Source organism: Phragmites australis, chromosome 18 (genome assembly GCF_958298935.1).
Source record: "Phragmites australis chromosome 18, lpPhrAust1.1, whole genome shotgun sequence".
NCBI classification, from domain to species: Eukaryota; Viridiplantae; Streptophyta; class Magnoliopsida; order Poales; family Poaceae; genus Phragmites; species Phragmites australis.
This window is the reverse complement of record NC_084938.1, coordinates 25775413-25789531: the sequence shown is the minus strand read 5'-3', so window position 1 is coordinate 25789531 and position 14119 is coordinate 25775413. Positions and strand designations below refer to the sequence as shown.

Sequence of the window (14119 nt, the reverse complement as noted above, 5' to 3'; positions counted from 1 at the left end):
TAGTGGTCAATGGTGACAACTAGTGCTATCATGCCTTCAAGCATTCTTTGATCTTTGTGAAAGTAGGTACAGAAAATGTCCTCTCTGTTCACTGGTTGCCAGAATCGTCTAATTATCTATTTGTTGGAAGAAGAGCAAGAAAAGAGAGCTAGCAGTCAAAAAGAGCAAAGAATAAAGAAGGTACTCCTAAAAAAGAGAAGGTAGAAAAAGGAGGCAAAGTGAGCGAATAGAAGTCATGGCCCATGAAAGGCCCACTGGGTCCTCCCCTCTCCGTGGTCCACCTCATCCACGGAGCCTCGCCACAGGCACAGGCGCCGAAACAGAACGAGACCAAAAAATTCGCGTCCTCCTCTGAGCCCCAGCCATGGCCCGTGGAAGCCGCCGGTGACACGGCGCCAATAGCAAGAGGGCAGAGGAGGAGCGGACCAGCGGTGCGGGTGGTGGTGGTGGCGGTGGCCGTGAGGCGAGGCGAGATGTCGGTGCGGATAAAGGCGGTGGTGGACAAGTTCGTGAGGGAGCTTAAGGAGGCGCTGGACGCGGACATCCAGGACCGCATCATGAAGGAGCGGGAGATGCAGAGCTACATCGCGGAGCGCGAGCGCGAGGTCGCCGAACGGGAGGCCGCGTGGAAGGCCGAGCTCTCCCGCCGCGAGGTAACGTGTCCCAACCCCCTTTCGGTCCTGCTCAATTCTCTGTTCCATCCTCCCATCTCGTCCTGCGCAGCATCATCTACTGTCAGCTGTTCCGTGATCACGAACACGGGAGATATTGATGCTGAAACTGCAGCGATTCGTTTCTTGTGATTTATGAGTCGTATTGAACTATTGATGATCTGGTGGCTGGTACATTTTTCAACTCTCGCTGGAAACATGATTGTGATGACACCGAGCCTGCACCTGCACTGCACAGAGTTTCTTGATGAGTTGATGTCAATGCTATTCAGTTTCCCTGTAGTGGTCACGAAGACAGCGAGGGGAATAAAGCTGGTCTCTTTCAGTTCCGTAGAGAACATAGAAACCATAGAAAGGTGATAGCTCAGGTGAATATAAGAATATAAGAGTTGCCTGCGAAGCACTGATCCTCGAGTAGTCATAACTCATAACTGACATGGTGCTCGATGGCAAAGCCTGCAGGAAGCGGCTTAGCCTACCGGGGTTCGATCCCCGGTGTCGTAAGCCCGGTCTGGTCTCTAAAGAAGGTCCCAGGGAAGGGGGCCGGTATAAAAAAAACTCATATTTGACTAGAAGAGAATATGTCATATTAAATATCCATTGACTTCTTTAGTAGGGCATGTCATCGTTTTCTCTCCAATATATAGTAGCTTGTGCATGCAAACTTAGTCAGACGTATACTTTGTATTATCTGACAATGTAAGTGTATTACTGCGCTATAATTGGCGAGTAAATCTATTCATTACTTTAGGTGTTTCACAGTTGATTAGCCCATCGATTAAAGTGTAGTTGGAGAGATTCTTCTAAGGAAAAGGAATGAATTGGGAGAACAGTAACGCTATTGACTTACAGTATATAAGGCTACCGGACTACCGGCACAGAGTAACATAATTATGAAGGCAAAACCAAAAAAGATGCAATAAACATGGTCCTGGTTTCAAATATACTAAGGAACAAGGGGAATCTGACCTCCTAGAGTCCAACTCCCGTTCTCAATCCATAAACAATATGAACCTGTAACTTCCATAACTCCCAGAATTTCTTGAAGGCAGAAAGGAACTTGACTGCAAGACTCACCCATCGAGCATAAATAAAAGTCAGCCGAAGTGATCAGATGGATGGCCATGCCGATTGGAAGGGACATCGCTCATCGGAGCAGAGTTACTCTAAGTATGGCAGCTTGATCTTCCCCAAGAGTCTACATCAACCAAACGTTTGGCATCTTGATGTTAGCTCTTCGCCACCTGGAGCTGTAGGTTGTCCCAACAGTTGGGATATTCACCCATTAAATCATGAATGCGAATAAAATAACACGATACCGGAAAGTGGCCCTATCTCTTTCTTTTTTTAGGGTAGCGGCCCTATATTGTGAAATAGAGGTAACAATTTACAACGTGGGTAACAGTAAAAGTAGGTCGGGAGAGGTTCCTGGATAGATCTGGTTGAGGGATGGGTTGAGGAAATAGAGATAAATGTGTGGACCTACTAGGGATACACCAATCTTGTTCTGGGTGGAGAGTTCCTACACCCATATTGATTTGATGTTTTGTTTCCAGCATGTAAGGATGATGTGTAGTGTGTGCCGCTAGTTTGGAGACCTCAGCACTAAAAGACTTAATTTTCAATTTTCATCAGCTCAGGTTATATAATTCAGTACTAGCTTTGTGGTTGAAGTCGGGCATCTTGGTGTCCAGATCGATATCACTGGAGACACCTTTCTGGTGTGATCACAGTTAAACTGCTCATTTAATCTAATTGCAAGCAGCATATGCTGTCAAATTCAGGTCAACAAACTGTATTAGGAATTAATTTGGATAAGCTGCGACTAAATGAGCAATATGGATGCCATAATCTTTAATAGTTAAGAGCTAACCTTTTCTGCTAGCACTTATCGTCCAAAAGAGAACAGGTAAGACACTCAAAAACAAAAACATCATAATTCATACATTATGCAATGGAGCTCTCTATCCTAGATCTCAGTTGAATGGCTCGCTTCTTCTACGCAGCGAGGTCCTTGCCCAAATTCATCTTTAAACTATGCCAGTTCAGAAGTGAAGTCTTAGGAATAAAAAAAAATGACCAAATTTCAGTTGTCGAATAAATATTTTCTATATTGAATGCTTTGGAGGATGCCGTAGTCTCATAGATGAACTCGAGAACCTTCTGACATCAAACATTCGTTTTTTAATCTTTCGTTGCTTTCTAGCTCATCATGGGGCCTGTAATTTGAAGTGATGTACTTGGTTTTTTGCAGGCTGAAATTGCGCGACAGGAGGCGAGGCTGAAGATTGAAAGGGAGAACCTGGAGAAAGAAAAGAGTGTCCTCATGGGAACGGCTTCAAATCAGGATAACCAAGATGGAGCCCTGGAGATTACAGTCAGCGGGGAGAAGTATAGGTGCCTTCGGTTTTCCAAGGCAAAGAAATGAGATATGAGATAGGACACTAATAGTCTCGGACAGTACAACGAAATCAGTCTGGGCCTATTGTAGACGGTACCAGGATAACTAGATCTCTTGTTCAACGGTTCTAATTTTTACTTTGATTATTTTTTGCTTGATCTTAAAATACACTGCTATTATCAATTATATATAGCTAAACAACTAAAGAGTAGCAATTTTAATTTAACTAATTATTAAATCGAATCTAACTCTACCTCCTACGTGATTCTATTTCTAAACAAATCAAATCCTAAAATACTAAACTTATCTATTGTGAAATCTAACTATTTCAAAATCTAAAAAGAAACTAATTATTCTGAAACCTAAAAAGAAAACTAATTCTTTTCTTCTCTAATTACTTTTATACGTTTGTATTATTTCCCTCCTCACCATGAAACAGCTCGGCCTTGAGATAAATTTCTTGTGCCTAAGAACCAGCCATTATCGTTGTATTGGTATGTAACCATATCTTCTAATTTCAGAAAATAAATTCTCTTCATTGAATATTGACATAGATGATCTTTAGAAAATAGCTTAGGATAATTGAAGCATAACCCCTTTGTGCGGCGATTAGCCATCTCATGTGTAGTTAGGCGGCGCATGTGATGTCCAACAACGGAGGTGGAAGAAGGAACTGTAGAAATTTGAGGGAATTGATGACCTTGCTGATCTTCATGATGGACTACTGAAGATAACTACAGACTTGCTGCTGCTGCAGTTGTTATTGTTGGTGGTGGTGTGATTGTTGTTGTTGTGGTGGTTACTGTCGTTGGGCGAGAACCACCTTGAGAAGGGTTTTCAGACTCGTCACAAAGGCGTTGTTCATATGCACATGTCAAAGTCATGGCTTCATCAAGACCAGATGGAAGACTAGATGATTTTGAAGCTTAACATGTGCTAAGAGGTTTTCCAAGTCCCACGATGAATATGTTGACTTGTTTCTTAGGCACAAGAGATGGAGTAACTCGAGAAAAAAGGGCCAAAAACTTCTTTTGATATTCATGCACTGAATCCGTCTCCCTGAGGGTAGCCAACTCACCCAAAGGATTGCTGTGAATCGAAGGACCGAAGCACATGTTGACGTAATGCTAAAAAATGAACCACTTAATTGTGCCATGATCACGTTCAAACTGCATATACAATTGTTGTGCATCGCCAGTCATATGATAAGAAGCTAGCCATACCTCGTCATTCTCTGATGTCTGTTGCCCACGAAAAAATTGCTCACAACGGCTCAACCAAGGCAAAGGATCTTTCTCTCTATTGAAATAGGGGAAAATAAGCTTATGAAAATGAGGAGCACACTGATCATCATCTAAGCTTGCTTATTTGCCCTTGAAAGGACCCGAGGTGGCTGAAGAAGCCAAACCTGAGGTGCTGAAATTCTTCTCCCATGCATACAGTTGAGCCTCAATTGCTTCAACTTTCGTAAAAAGTTTCTGCATCATCGTGTCGAGAAGTTCTATGGTGTAGGCGTCATCACTCATGATTAGGAGTGCACGACAAATGTGTGATCAACGATGGCGCAAAGTGGTGGAGGAGTGACGGTTGCGGATGGCGTGGAATAGAGTAGTGGCTGCTTTGAGGGAAAACAGAACATCGGAGACGGCAGTGGCGATGTGGGAAGCAGTGGCAATGACGGTGCAATAGGTTGATGGCAGTGTGCAGGAGGACGGCGGCAGTGGCGTGGTGCAGTAGTAGGGCGGTGGCAGCATGATGTAGCAGTAGGGCTGTGGCTGCGTGGTGCAGCAGGAGGGTGGCTGCGTGGGAGATTTGTAGCATCGAGGCTCCTAGATAAGTGGTAAGTATTTTAGTGATTAATGACAACCATATCATTGTGACTAACAAGTTTATTTAAAAGGGCAATTAAGAGGTTAGTTCACAATATCGTTGGGAGATCTTGGTCCCTTAAGTGGATGGTTGAGAGATCAAGGATGTGAACATCAAGATTAAGGATCTTATAGTTCTAAGTGTCACAAAAGATGAAGGACACTTAGAGTAGCATATATTCTCTTATTTTGTTCTTTGACTATACTATAAAGAGGGAGTTAAGAGTAGTAGTTTGACCTAGTTGAGTCTAAATTTAGTTGAATGCACACTTATAAAATTCTAGCACTAGGTAGCTCAGAGAAGCTCATGGATGAATCAAGAAGAAGATAGAACTTAAAGAAATTTGAATTGAATTTTTTTTGAAAAAGTTGTACACATTGGATGGTCCTCCGATTAAGCGTTTGTACACGCTAGAGTATTATTTCAAAAGAGAGACTTCAAGTTTGTACATGCCGGATGGTCCTCCGATTAAGCATTTGTACACATTGAAGTATTATTTTAGAAGAGAGACTTTAAGTTTGTACATACCGGATGGTCCTCTGATTAAGCGTGTGTACACGCTAGAGCATTTTTCAGAAAAGGAGTATTTCTGGAAGAAGAAGTTTGTACACGTCGGATGGTCTGACATATACATTGGAGGTTTCACCGAACTAATATCTAGAGGGATATCTATGTATTAACTGAAAAATGGATGAGTACACATCGGATGGTTCGACGTATACAGAGGAGGCTTTGCTAGAGAATTTATTGCAGTAACGGCTAGTTTGAGTGGACGATATACACCAGATGGTTGGGTGTTTGGAGCCTGTGCACGCTGGATCATACAACGTTCACAGAAAATATGGGTGGTTGGGCAATTGCTAGTTTTGGATCTCTAACCTATAAATACCGCCTCATTTGGTCTAAGTGGTATTTCTTGCGAGCTAAAAGAGCAGAAACGCTTAGTGTGTTATCAAGAGGCAAGGGAGTGCACTAGAGTGATTTGCAAAGTTCTTAATTCAAGATTAATGGCATCATTAGTGTAAGGAGAGTGGCAAGTGTGCATCTAGCTGTAATCTAGGCTTGATTGTGGTCAAGTGAAGCTATTGACTTGTTACTCTTGTTGGTTGACAACACCTAGCCAATCTTAATGATTGGAAGTGTCTTGGTGAACTCTTGAAGTTTTTGTGGGAGCCTCAAAAGAAGCTTTGTGTTTATTTGAAGCCCGCCAACCCAGAGATGAAGAAGTGACTATCACTAATGAGCACTTTGAGCCTTGATGACTCAAGTTGAGCCTTGGTGGCTCAAGAAGAGCCTTGATGACTAGGGGGGGGGGCGATATCCTTAGTGGATGATACAATGAGGACTAGAGGAAGTGCCAACTTCTCAATACCTCGGGCAAAAAATCCGATGTCATCTTGTATTTCTCTTTACTTTTCTGCATTTACTTTGAGTATTTACATTCTTGCAAGTTAATATTCCACTTTCACTTTGTGTTGTAGCTTGCATGCTTAGAATTCTATCTAATTTGGGTATTGTAGTTGCTTTACTATTCATCTAGGATAAAGTTGTTTACTTTTTTTAGAGTTCGGTAGAAATAGTTTTAAATAGGACCCAATTCACCCCTCTCTTGGACCATTCGATCCTTTTAGAGATATGCGCAGAAACAGGACTCATGATACCAAATATTATAGACGGTAATCGAGATAACTAGATTGCCCTACCTAGCGGGCTCTGATCTTTACATTGTTTATTTCTTGCTTGATCGTAATACACAGTTACTGCTAACTATATATAGCCGACCAACTAAAGAGTCATAATCCTAATCAAAATAACTATTAAACTGAATCCAACTCTATCTCCTAGCTAATTCTATTTCTAAACAAATCAAATCCTTAAATACCAAACTTACCAATCCTGAAATTTAACTATTCCAAAACCTAAAAAAACTAATTATTTTCTTCCCTAATTACTTTTCTACGCACATATCAGGGCCTAGTATCTAATTTAAACTGGAGTAGTACAAGAAATCTGGAGTGCCCCTAAATGAGTAAAAATCTCTTCTGAAGTGCTTGGTAGGTACTAGTCGATATCACTATTCCTAATCAATAGGATCATTGAACCCAACTTGAGATGATGTGGGCCTGCCAATCAAGTGTCCTAGGTCACTGTATCATCAATCTTAGAATTGGTTATCAGAAGACGGGAGCCATATTAAGTCTAGCATCTGATTGCAAACTTTTCAGGGATCCTATATGACTGGAAACTTTTATTCATCTCGAAGATAAATTGTGTGGAGGTGCCTTCTCTTTTCTCCTTTTCATTTTATATTTGCACATGTCTGTTTCAACTTGGATATGAAACAGACTGAATTTCACTTTTTTTTGTTTTGATGTTATGTACTCCTACAATTTGTCCTCCATGAGACATTGAGATTGAGACCACTATCCCAATGATGAACCAAGGCTCAAATTGTAGAAGGCAGGCGAGTTTTTGCTATGATAACGACTATTACCAGAAAAGCCTGAACCTGTCCACCTTCAGATGCTTATTTAAGTGTGTGATGTGCCCTCCACAACCGTCTGCCCTACGTATCTATTCATCTCCACCGCAAGTACCAACAGCAATAATTGGTAAACTGAATTGGGCAACTGACGACACGAAGACAGCAAGACCAGGTAAAAAATGGGATGCAAGCATCCAAACCTGTCACAATACATTGAAATTGAAGTGAACTAAGTCGAGATGATAGCCATGTCTCTACATATCCATCAGGCTCCTGCATATCCAATCACTTGATTGTACTTACTAGCATTGTGGAATTCTGGATGCCTATGGAGGTCAAGGGGGCCGCGGACCACCTTCCTCGGCCTGATCATCGGTTCCACCTCCGGTAACCGCAGTGAGACTCCAGGTGGTCTTGCCTCCAGAGTTTCACCATGGCTAAAGGCCCAGGGGGTCATGGACCGCCTCCCTCGGCCCCATCGTCAGCTTCACCTCCGGCAACTACCACGGGACTCTAGATGGTCGTGCCCCCGAAGCCTCGCCACAACTAAAGGCTAAGTGGGTCACGGACCGCTTCCCTTGGCTCCATCATCGGCTTCACCTTCAGGAAGGGTCGCAGGACTCCGGGTGGCCTTACCTCCAGAGCCTCGCTACGACTAAAGGCCAAGAGGGTCACGGACCGCCTCCCTCAGCCCCATCGTTGACTCCACCTCTAGTAACCACCGCGGGACTCTGGATGTCCATTCCTCCGGAGCCTCGTCATGGCTAAAGGCCAAGTGGGTTGCAAATTGCCTCCGTCGGCTCCATCATCGGCTTCACCTCCGGAAACCACCGCGAGACTCCGTGTGGCCTTGCCTCCTAAGCATCATTGTGGCTAAAGGCCAATGGGGTTGTGGACCGCCTCCCTCAGTCCGATTGTCGGCTCCACCTCCAGCAACCGTCGTGGGACTTCGGGTGACCTTGTCTCTGGAGCCTTACCGTAGCTAAAGGACAAGGGGGTCACGGACCGCCTCCCTCGGCCCCATCATCGGCTTCACCTCTGGCAACCACAGCGAGACTCATGGTGGCCTTGCCTCCAGAGCCTCGCTGTGGCTAAAGGCCAAGGGGATCGCGGATAGCCTTCCTTGCCCCCATCACCGGCTTCACCTCCAGCAAGGGTCGCGGGACTCCAGATAACCTTGTCTCCGGAGCCTCATTGCGGCTAAAGGCCAAAGGGGTCATAGACCACCTCCCGCAGTCCCATCGTTGGCTTCACCTCCGACAATCGTCGTGGGACTCCGGCTGGCCTTGCCTTTGGAGTCTCACCATGGCTTAAGGCCAAGGGGGTCACGGACCGCCTCCCTTAGTCCCATCGTTGGCTTCACCTCCTATAAGTGTCACGGGACTCCGGTTGGCCTTGCCTCCGGAGCCTCGCCGTGGTTAAAGGCCCAGCAAGTCGCATACCGCCTCCCTCACCCCCATCGTCGCTTCACCTCCGGTAACAGTCGCAGGACTTCAGGTGGCCTTACCTCTAGAGCCTCACCGTAGCTAAAGGCCAAGGGGGTCACAGACCACCTCCCTCGACCCCATCATCAGCTTCACCTCTAGCAAATGTCGTGGGACTTCGGATGGACTTGCTTCCGAAGCCTCACAGTGGCTAAAGGCCAAGCAGGTCATGGACCGCCTCATCTGTGGCCTACTTGTTGGCTTCACCTCTGGTAAGCACCGCAGGACTCCGGGTGATCTTACCTTCGGAGCCTCACAGCGACTAAAGGCCAAGGGGGTCCTGAACCATCTCCCTCGACCCAATTGTGGGCTCCACCTCCCACAACCGCCGCGAGACTTCGGGTAGCCTTGCCTCCAGATCCTCACCGCGGCTAAAGGCCCGCTCAATAGCTTTATCCCCAGCGATCACCACCGAGCTTCGAATGGATTGCCTTGAATCAGAAATCTGGAACAAATTTAGAGTGGAGTATGCACCAGCTTCGGATAGAAGAGAGGGTTCGATGCTCCGGTTGCCAATACAACTGCGATGTGAAAAGGCTAGGGAAGGTACCGCACTTGGGGGATCGAAGGCACATAAAACACACGTCTAGACACCTGTTAGGAGGATCGCCCATATTTCGATCCGAGAAAAGACATCAAGCAGTTCCAAGGATTTATTTTCATTACTAATAACTTGCACATCCAAAGGATGTTTACAAAGGAGGCATTGACAAACGAAAAACAAATCTTGAGAGAGCAACCCAAGGGGAAAAGAGTACAAGGTGATGATCAAGGATGCTACAATCAACAACACATGTCGCAGCTGATGCACTTCATCTTCAGCCTACCACTACGAAGGCTAATACAGTAGCCGATCCTTGAGTCGCCAGAGGATGAGGGAGAGGACAGAACAAGCTCCATCGTGGCCCTCTTCCCCTCCTCCTCGACCTTTTTCTTCTTCACCTTGGCCGCCTCCTTCTCTGCCTCTGCCTTCTCCTCCGCATCAATCTCCCTCTCCAAAGAATCCCAGTCGACCTCCTCTTCGTCATCGAAGATGGTGATGGTTTCGGCTAGAGCAACCGCTTGGACCGGAGACCAGGACAAAGCAATGGGCGGTAGCCCCCTCTATGAGGAGGGGAGTACCATGGCCGTCAGCTCTATCCCCGCAAGTACCGGTGCCGGTGCTAAGAGCGACCTCGCCATCGAGAACATAGACATCTCCAACGATGAGGAGGAGGACGTCATACTCTAAAAAACCAAGGAGAAACGCTCCCCTACACAAGCAGAGAAGGATCAGCTAGGTGAACCCCAATTTTTATAGCCAGGCCGAATGGTTGCACACCCCTAGGGAAGGAAACAGAGTCACCGTGGGCGTTGTTTCATGGCGGTTCCAATTACTCCCCGAGGGGGGGGGGCGGCGTGGCCACGCCCCGATCGATCCCCGTCCACATGGCATCATCCTACGACAACACCCGGGTTTTTTGCGCCCACGTCCCATCACATTTATAAACCAGACCCCTTTTGGCGCATGCAAAGGGTAGGGCACCAGACCCCAAGCAAAACTGCACATAACCCCGTCAGACGCACCGCCAGTAGCTGAAGGGCTTGTGGTCATGCCCCGGCTAATCCATATCCACATGACAGCATCCTATGGTGGCACCTCAGGTTTTTGCGCACCTATCTCGTTGAATTTATGAGCCAAGCCCCTTTCAGTGCATGCAAGAATCATGGGTACAAGACCCCAATCGAGACTGCACATGACCCCATCAGACGCACTGCCATTACCACACGCCATCCAGTATTTATGTTGATAACAAAGAAAATATCTTGCCTCCATGCATGACCCCCGCAATGACGGTTCAAGTGGCAAGAAGACTTATCATCAGAGAAGCTGAAGGGTTCACTTTGGCTTCCGTATGGACTCCGAAACATGGTGCATTTGCCAGCATCTCAACAGTCTTCAACTCCGACGTTACCTACACCTCTGAGCCTTGCCACTTCCATCAGGCCCCGACATCGTCGCTTACGGTTATTACTGAGAGACTCCTCTATGGATTGAAGCTATGTCATGGGATATCCTGACTATGATGCTAGGCTGGAGCTAGTTCATTTTACATCCACTCAACCCTTCTCACCTCGAGCTAGCGAATGAGGGGGTACTATTAGGGGAAATAATCTAGCCCGCAGACATTGCTAAAAGGTTACCACCAGGAGCTCCTCTAGAGTTATTGGGCTCCGGATCCAAAGGAGGAAGCCTGGCTTCCGGAGGCCGTAGGCCCCTCCGACTACTGTCCCCCAAGACAGGAGAAGAAACCATCCTTCGAGGGAGGTTGAGGGTCGTCTCTGAGGATCCCCGACGCTCCGGTCTCGCTGGCCTCCTGGAGACAAAGCTTCCTGGAGCCCCAGTTTTCTGGAGCCCTGGCCTCTCGAAGGCCCCCATCTCCCGAAGGAAGGGGCCATTAGACCTTAGAAAAAGATCAGCCAGATCGGGTCCACCAACTGTCCTCTACCTACAAGGAGGTGATCTACATTTAATGCGACACAAGTGGAGGCCATCATAACATCCCGGCGCAAGTAGCGGCCGTCTTGACATCTTGGCAGTGTGGATTCGCAATAGGCGACTAACATAATACCACACCTTTAGGGCCACTTGCATCACTGTATCGCTATAGTATATAATATCTTCTAAATTAGGGGCAAAGGTATCCCACCTATACTCGTGCTGTATGATTCAACCGGCTCTAGGCCCATGATGTATTACGATATTTGTATCACTGTAAGGGCATACATGTATATATGTACCCTGAATAGCTCTACAAATACAAACCCTTGGCTATCAGGCCAAGGGACTGATCCTTTTTACCATCAACATATTTGGTATTCATCCCTCTCCACTTGTTCTCCAAGCTTGAGCCACTTCGGTGAGTGAGGCCTCGCCACACTTGTTCGTGCAAGATATCTTTTTACACCAATAAGATCATATGTATGCAGTGGAATTACTTTCAATGTGGGAATGAAACTAGTATCCTTGCATGAACCAGTCAACATGTTGCAATTTAGAAATACACAAAATAACTCCACCATTAGCAGCTTGCACTTGTATTGGAAAAGGAATAGGAGAGACCCCACTGAGAAGAGATGCTATAGCAGTACTGAGAAAGGAGTGAGAACTCCTAGAATCAATCAAAACTAACAAGTCATGGTTCTGAATGGTGCCTTGGAGTTTCAGAGTACAAGGGGCTTCCTTACCAGACACTGCTGCATTAGAGATGGCCATAATTTGGTGATGTTCACTGTCAGTCATCACAGGTACTTCTAAGTGAGCATCTTCTTCTGTAGCAAAAAGCTCAAGAATATCCTGAAGAGCATAGAGTTGGACAGTATTAGAACATTTATGCTCTCTATTCTAACGCTCGCCGCAAGTGTGACAAAGGCCCTTGGCCTTGCGTTAAGTTCTGAGATTGTCCATCTTCTCTTCAATGGATAAGTTTCTTGTGGATTCAAAGGCCTTCTTGTCTTCAGTTAGACCTGAAGAACGAGACATGGTACTGCTTGGTGGTAGAGGTAATGGATGGGGACCTCTCTGTAAAGTCTTGGGTGCAGAGAATTTTGGCTTGCGATAATCTTTCTTGCGAACATTATTACCCATTTCTTCTTGTAGAGATGCAAGCAAACAAGCAGTATCGAGGTTGTTTGGATGCTGAACAAGCACAATGGATTTAATATCATACCTCAAGCCATATACGAATCTCATAGTGTAATAATGAGGATCAGTGACAGATTCATACGTGGTGAGTTGATCGACGAGTTCAGAAAACTGTTCGATGTATTTGTGAACTGAACCCACTTGCTTAATATGAAAAAGTTATCTAATCAAACTATCATGTTGATCTCTACCAAAGCGTTCAAGCATCAGGTGACAAAACTCATCCCACCCAATATGATGAATGTGGCATTCCATTGATTGGAGCTAGCGTGTTGTCGCACCCATGAAATGCATGGAGGACACTTGCTTGTTGTTTTTGGCTTGCCTCGTGCCTTTATTTGCCTTGCATATCCAAATGCTCGGTGAAACACTATAGAGGTCAAAATAATCCTCACAACGCGACTTCCATAACTTAGGATTACTACCATCAAACACAGGGAAGTGGATTTTAGGGATTTTGCCATGATGATTTGGTGAGGTGATATGAGGGATGTGGGGAGAATGACTACCCATGCGACCCGCGGACTGTAATTCATCACCACAATGCTTGGGATGAGGGAAATCATAAGTACCTTTGACCAAGAGATTAGAAAGGATGGTGACACACCCAAATCCATGCTCCCATTGATGTGTGTCGCTACGGTGCCTGACGGGGCCAACGACTGTTTGCTCAGCAGGTGAGGCGCTGTGGCCGTCTCCGATACAACGAGTAGACCCGGTGAAGGAGAATCTTGTTCGAGTAGCACCCGATCGAGGTGCTTGTGTATCACTATGATCTCCATCTTCAAATCACCCACTATGGCATCGTTCTGAGGCTTCCAAGCGTCGATCTGAGGCTTCAATAGACCGATTGTCCCCAAGTGTTCTTCCAATTGCTTGAGCCGCTCCTCGTGCTTCAGATCGAACTCCGCCAATTGCCTCTCGATGGTTTGCTTCAAGCTCTTCATCTCATCAAGTAGGATCTTCATGCTTGGATTCATGGCAATGAGCTTCCGCTGAACCGAGTGAAGTGGTAGTGGGACTCCAGAGCGCACGGGATGGTGTCTCTGGTATAATGTTAGCATAGATAATAAGGAAGAAGATTAGCACGAGATAGAGACTGGAGAGGGAGAAGAGATAGCTAGCCGAATCGTCTAAACATGGCGACGACGAGTTCTTCTTAAGGAGGAAGAAGGTTCAAGTTATCTATTACAACCTGTCTTCACACCGAGTTCGCTCGCGTTCAAATAACAATTTGCTTCCTCGCTCTCACGCCCTCACTCACGGGCCAAGCCCACACATACATTATACAGCCACTCGGACCTCTTGGATTGGCCTGGCTGGATCTCTTGCTCGCCCGATGTCACGACTTATTTAGAGGTCACTTGGATTTTGACTTCCCCCCAGAAGTTATTTTGTTGCAAAAAAAAAACCCCCAAAGGTTCGGCTTTGTTGCAAAAACACCCAAAAAAATCATTTTTAAAAAGAAATCACAAAAAATTCTAAAAAAACTAAAGACAATTCTAAGACCTTCTGTGAAATTTT

General features: G+C 45.8%; 1 protein-coding gene across 1 annotated transcript; it reads left to right on the top strand.

The window, feature by feature from the left end:
* The first annotated feature begins 297 nt into the window (after positions 1-297).
* LOC133899128 (uncharacterized) lies at positions 298-3240 on the top strand. The gene is made up of 2 exons (XM_062340075.1): positions 298-653; positions 2926-3240. The coding sequence occupies exons 1-2, from the start codon at positions 474-476 to the stop codon at positions 3097-3099; spliced, it is 354 nt and encodes a 117-aa protein (XP_062196059.1). The 5' UTR covers positions 298-473; the 3' UTR covers positions 3100-3240.
* The last annotated feature ends 10879 nt before the right edge of the window (positions 3241-14119 follow it).

Bases quoted from the DNA above. Each gene is read 5' to 3' on its own strand.
- LOC133899128 (XM_062340075.1), top strand. From the start codon at position 474: ATGTCGGTGCGGATAAAGGCGGTGGTGGACAAGTTCGTGAGGGAGCTT. The intron at 654-2,925 runs GTAACGTGTCCC...GGTTTTTTGCAG, and splicing joins CCGAGCTCTCCCGCCGCGAG to GCTGAAATTGCGCGACAGGA.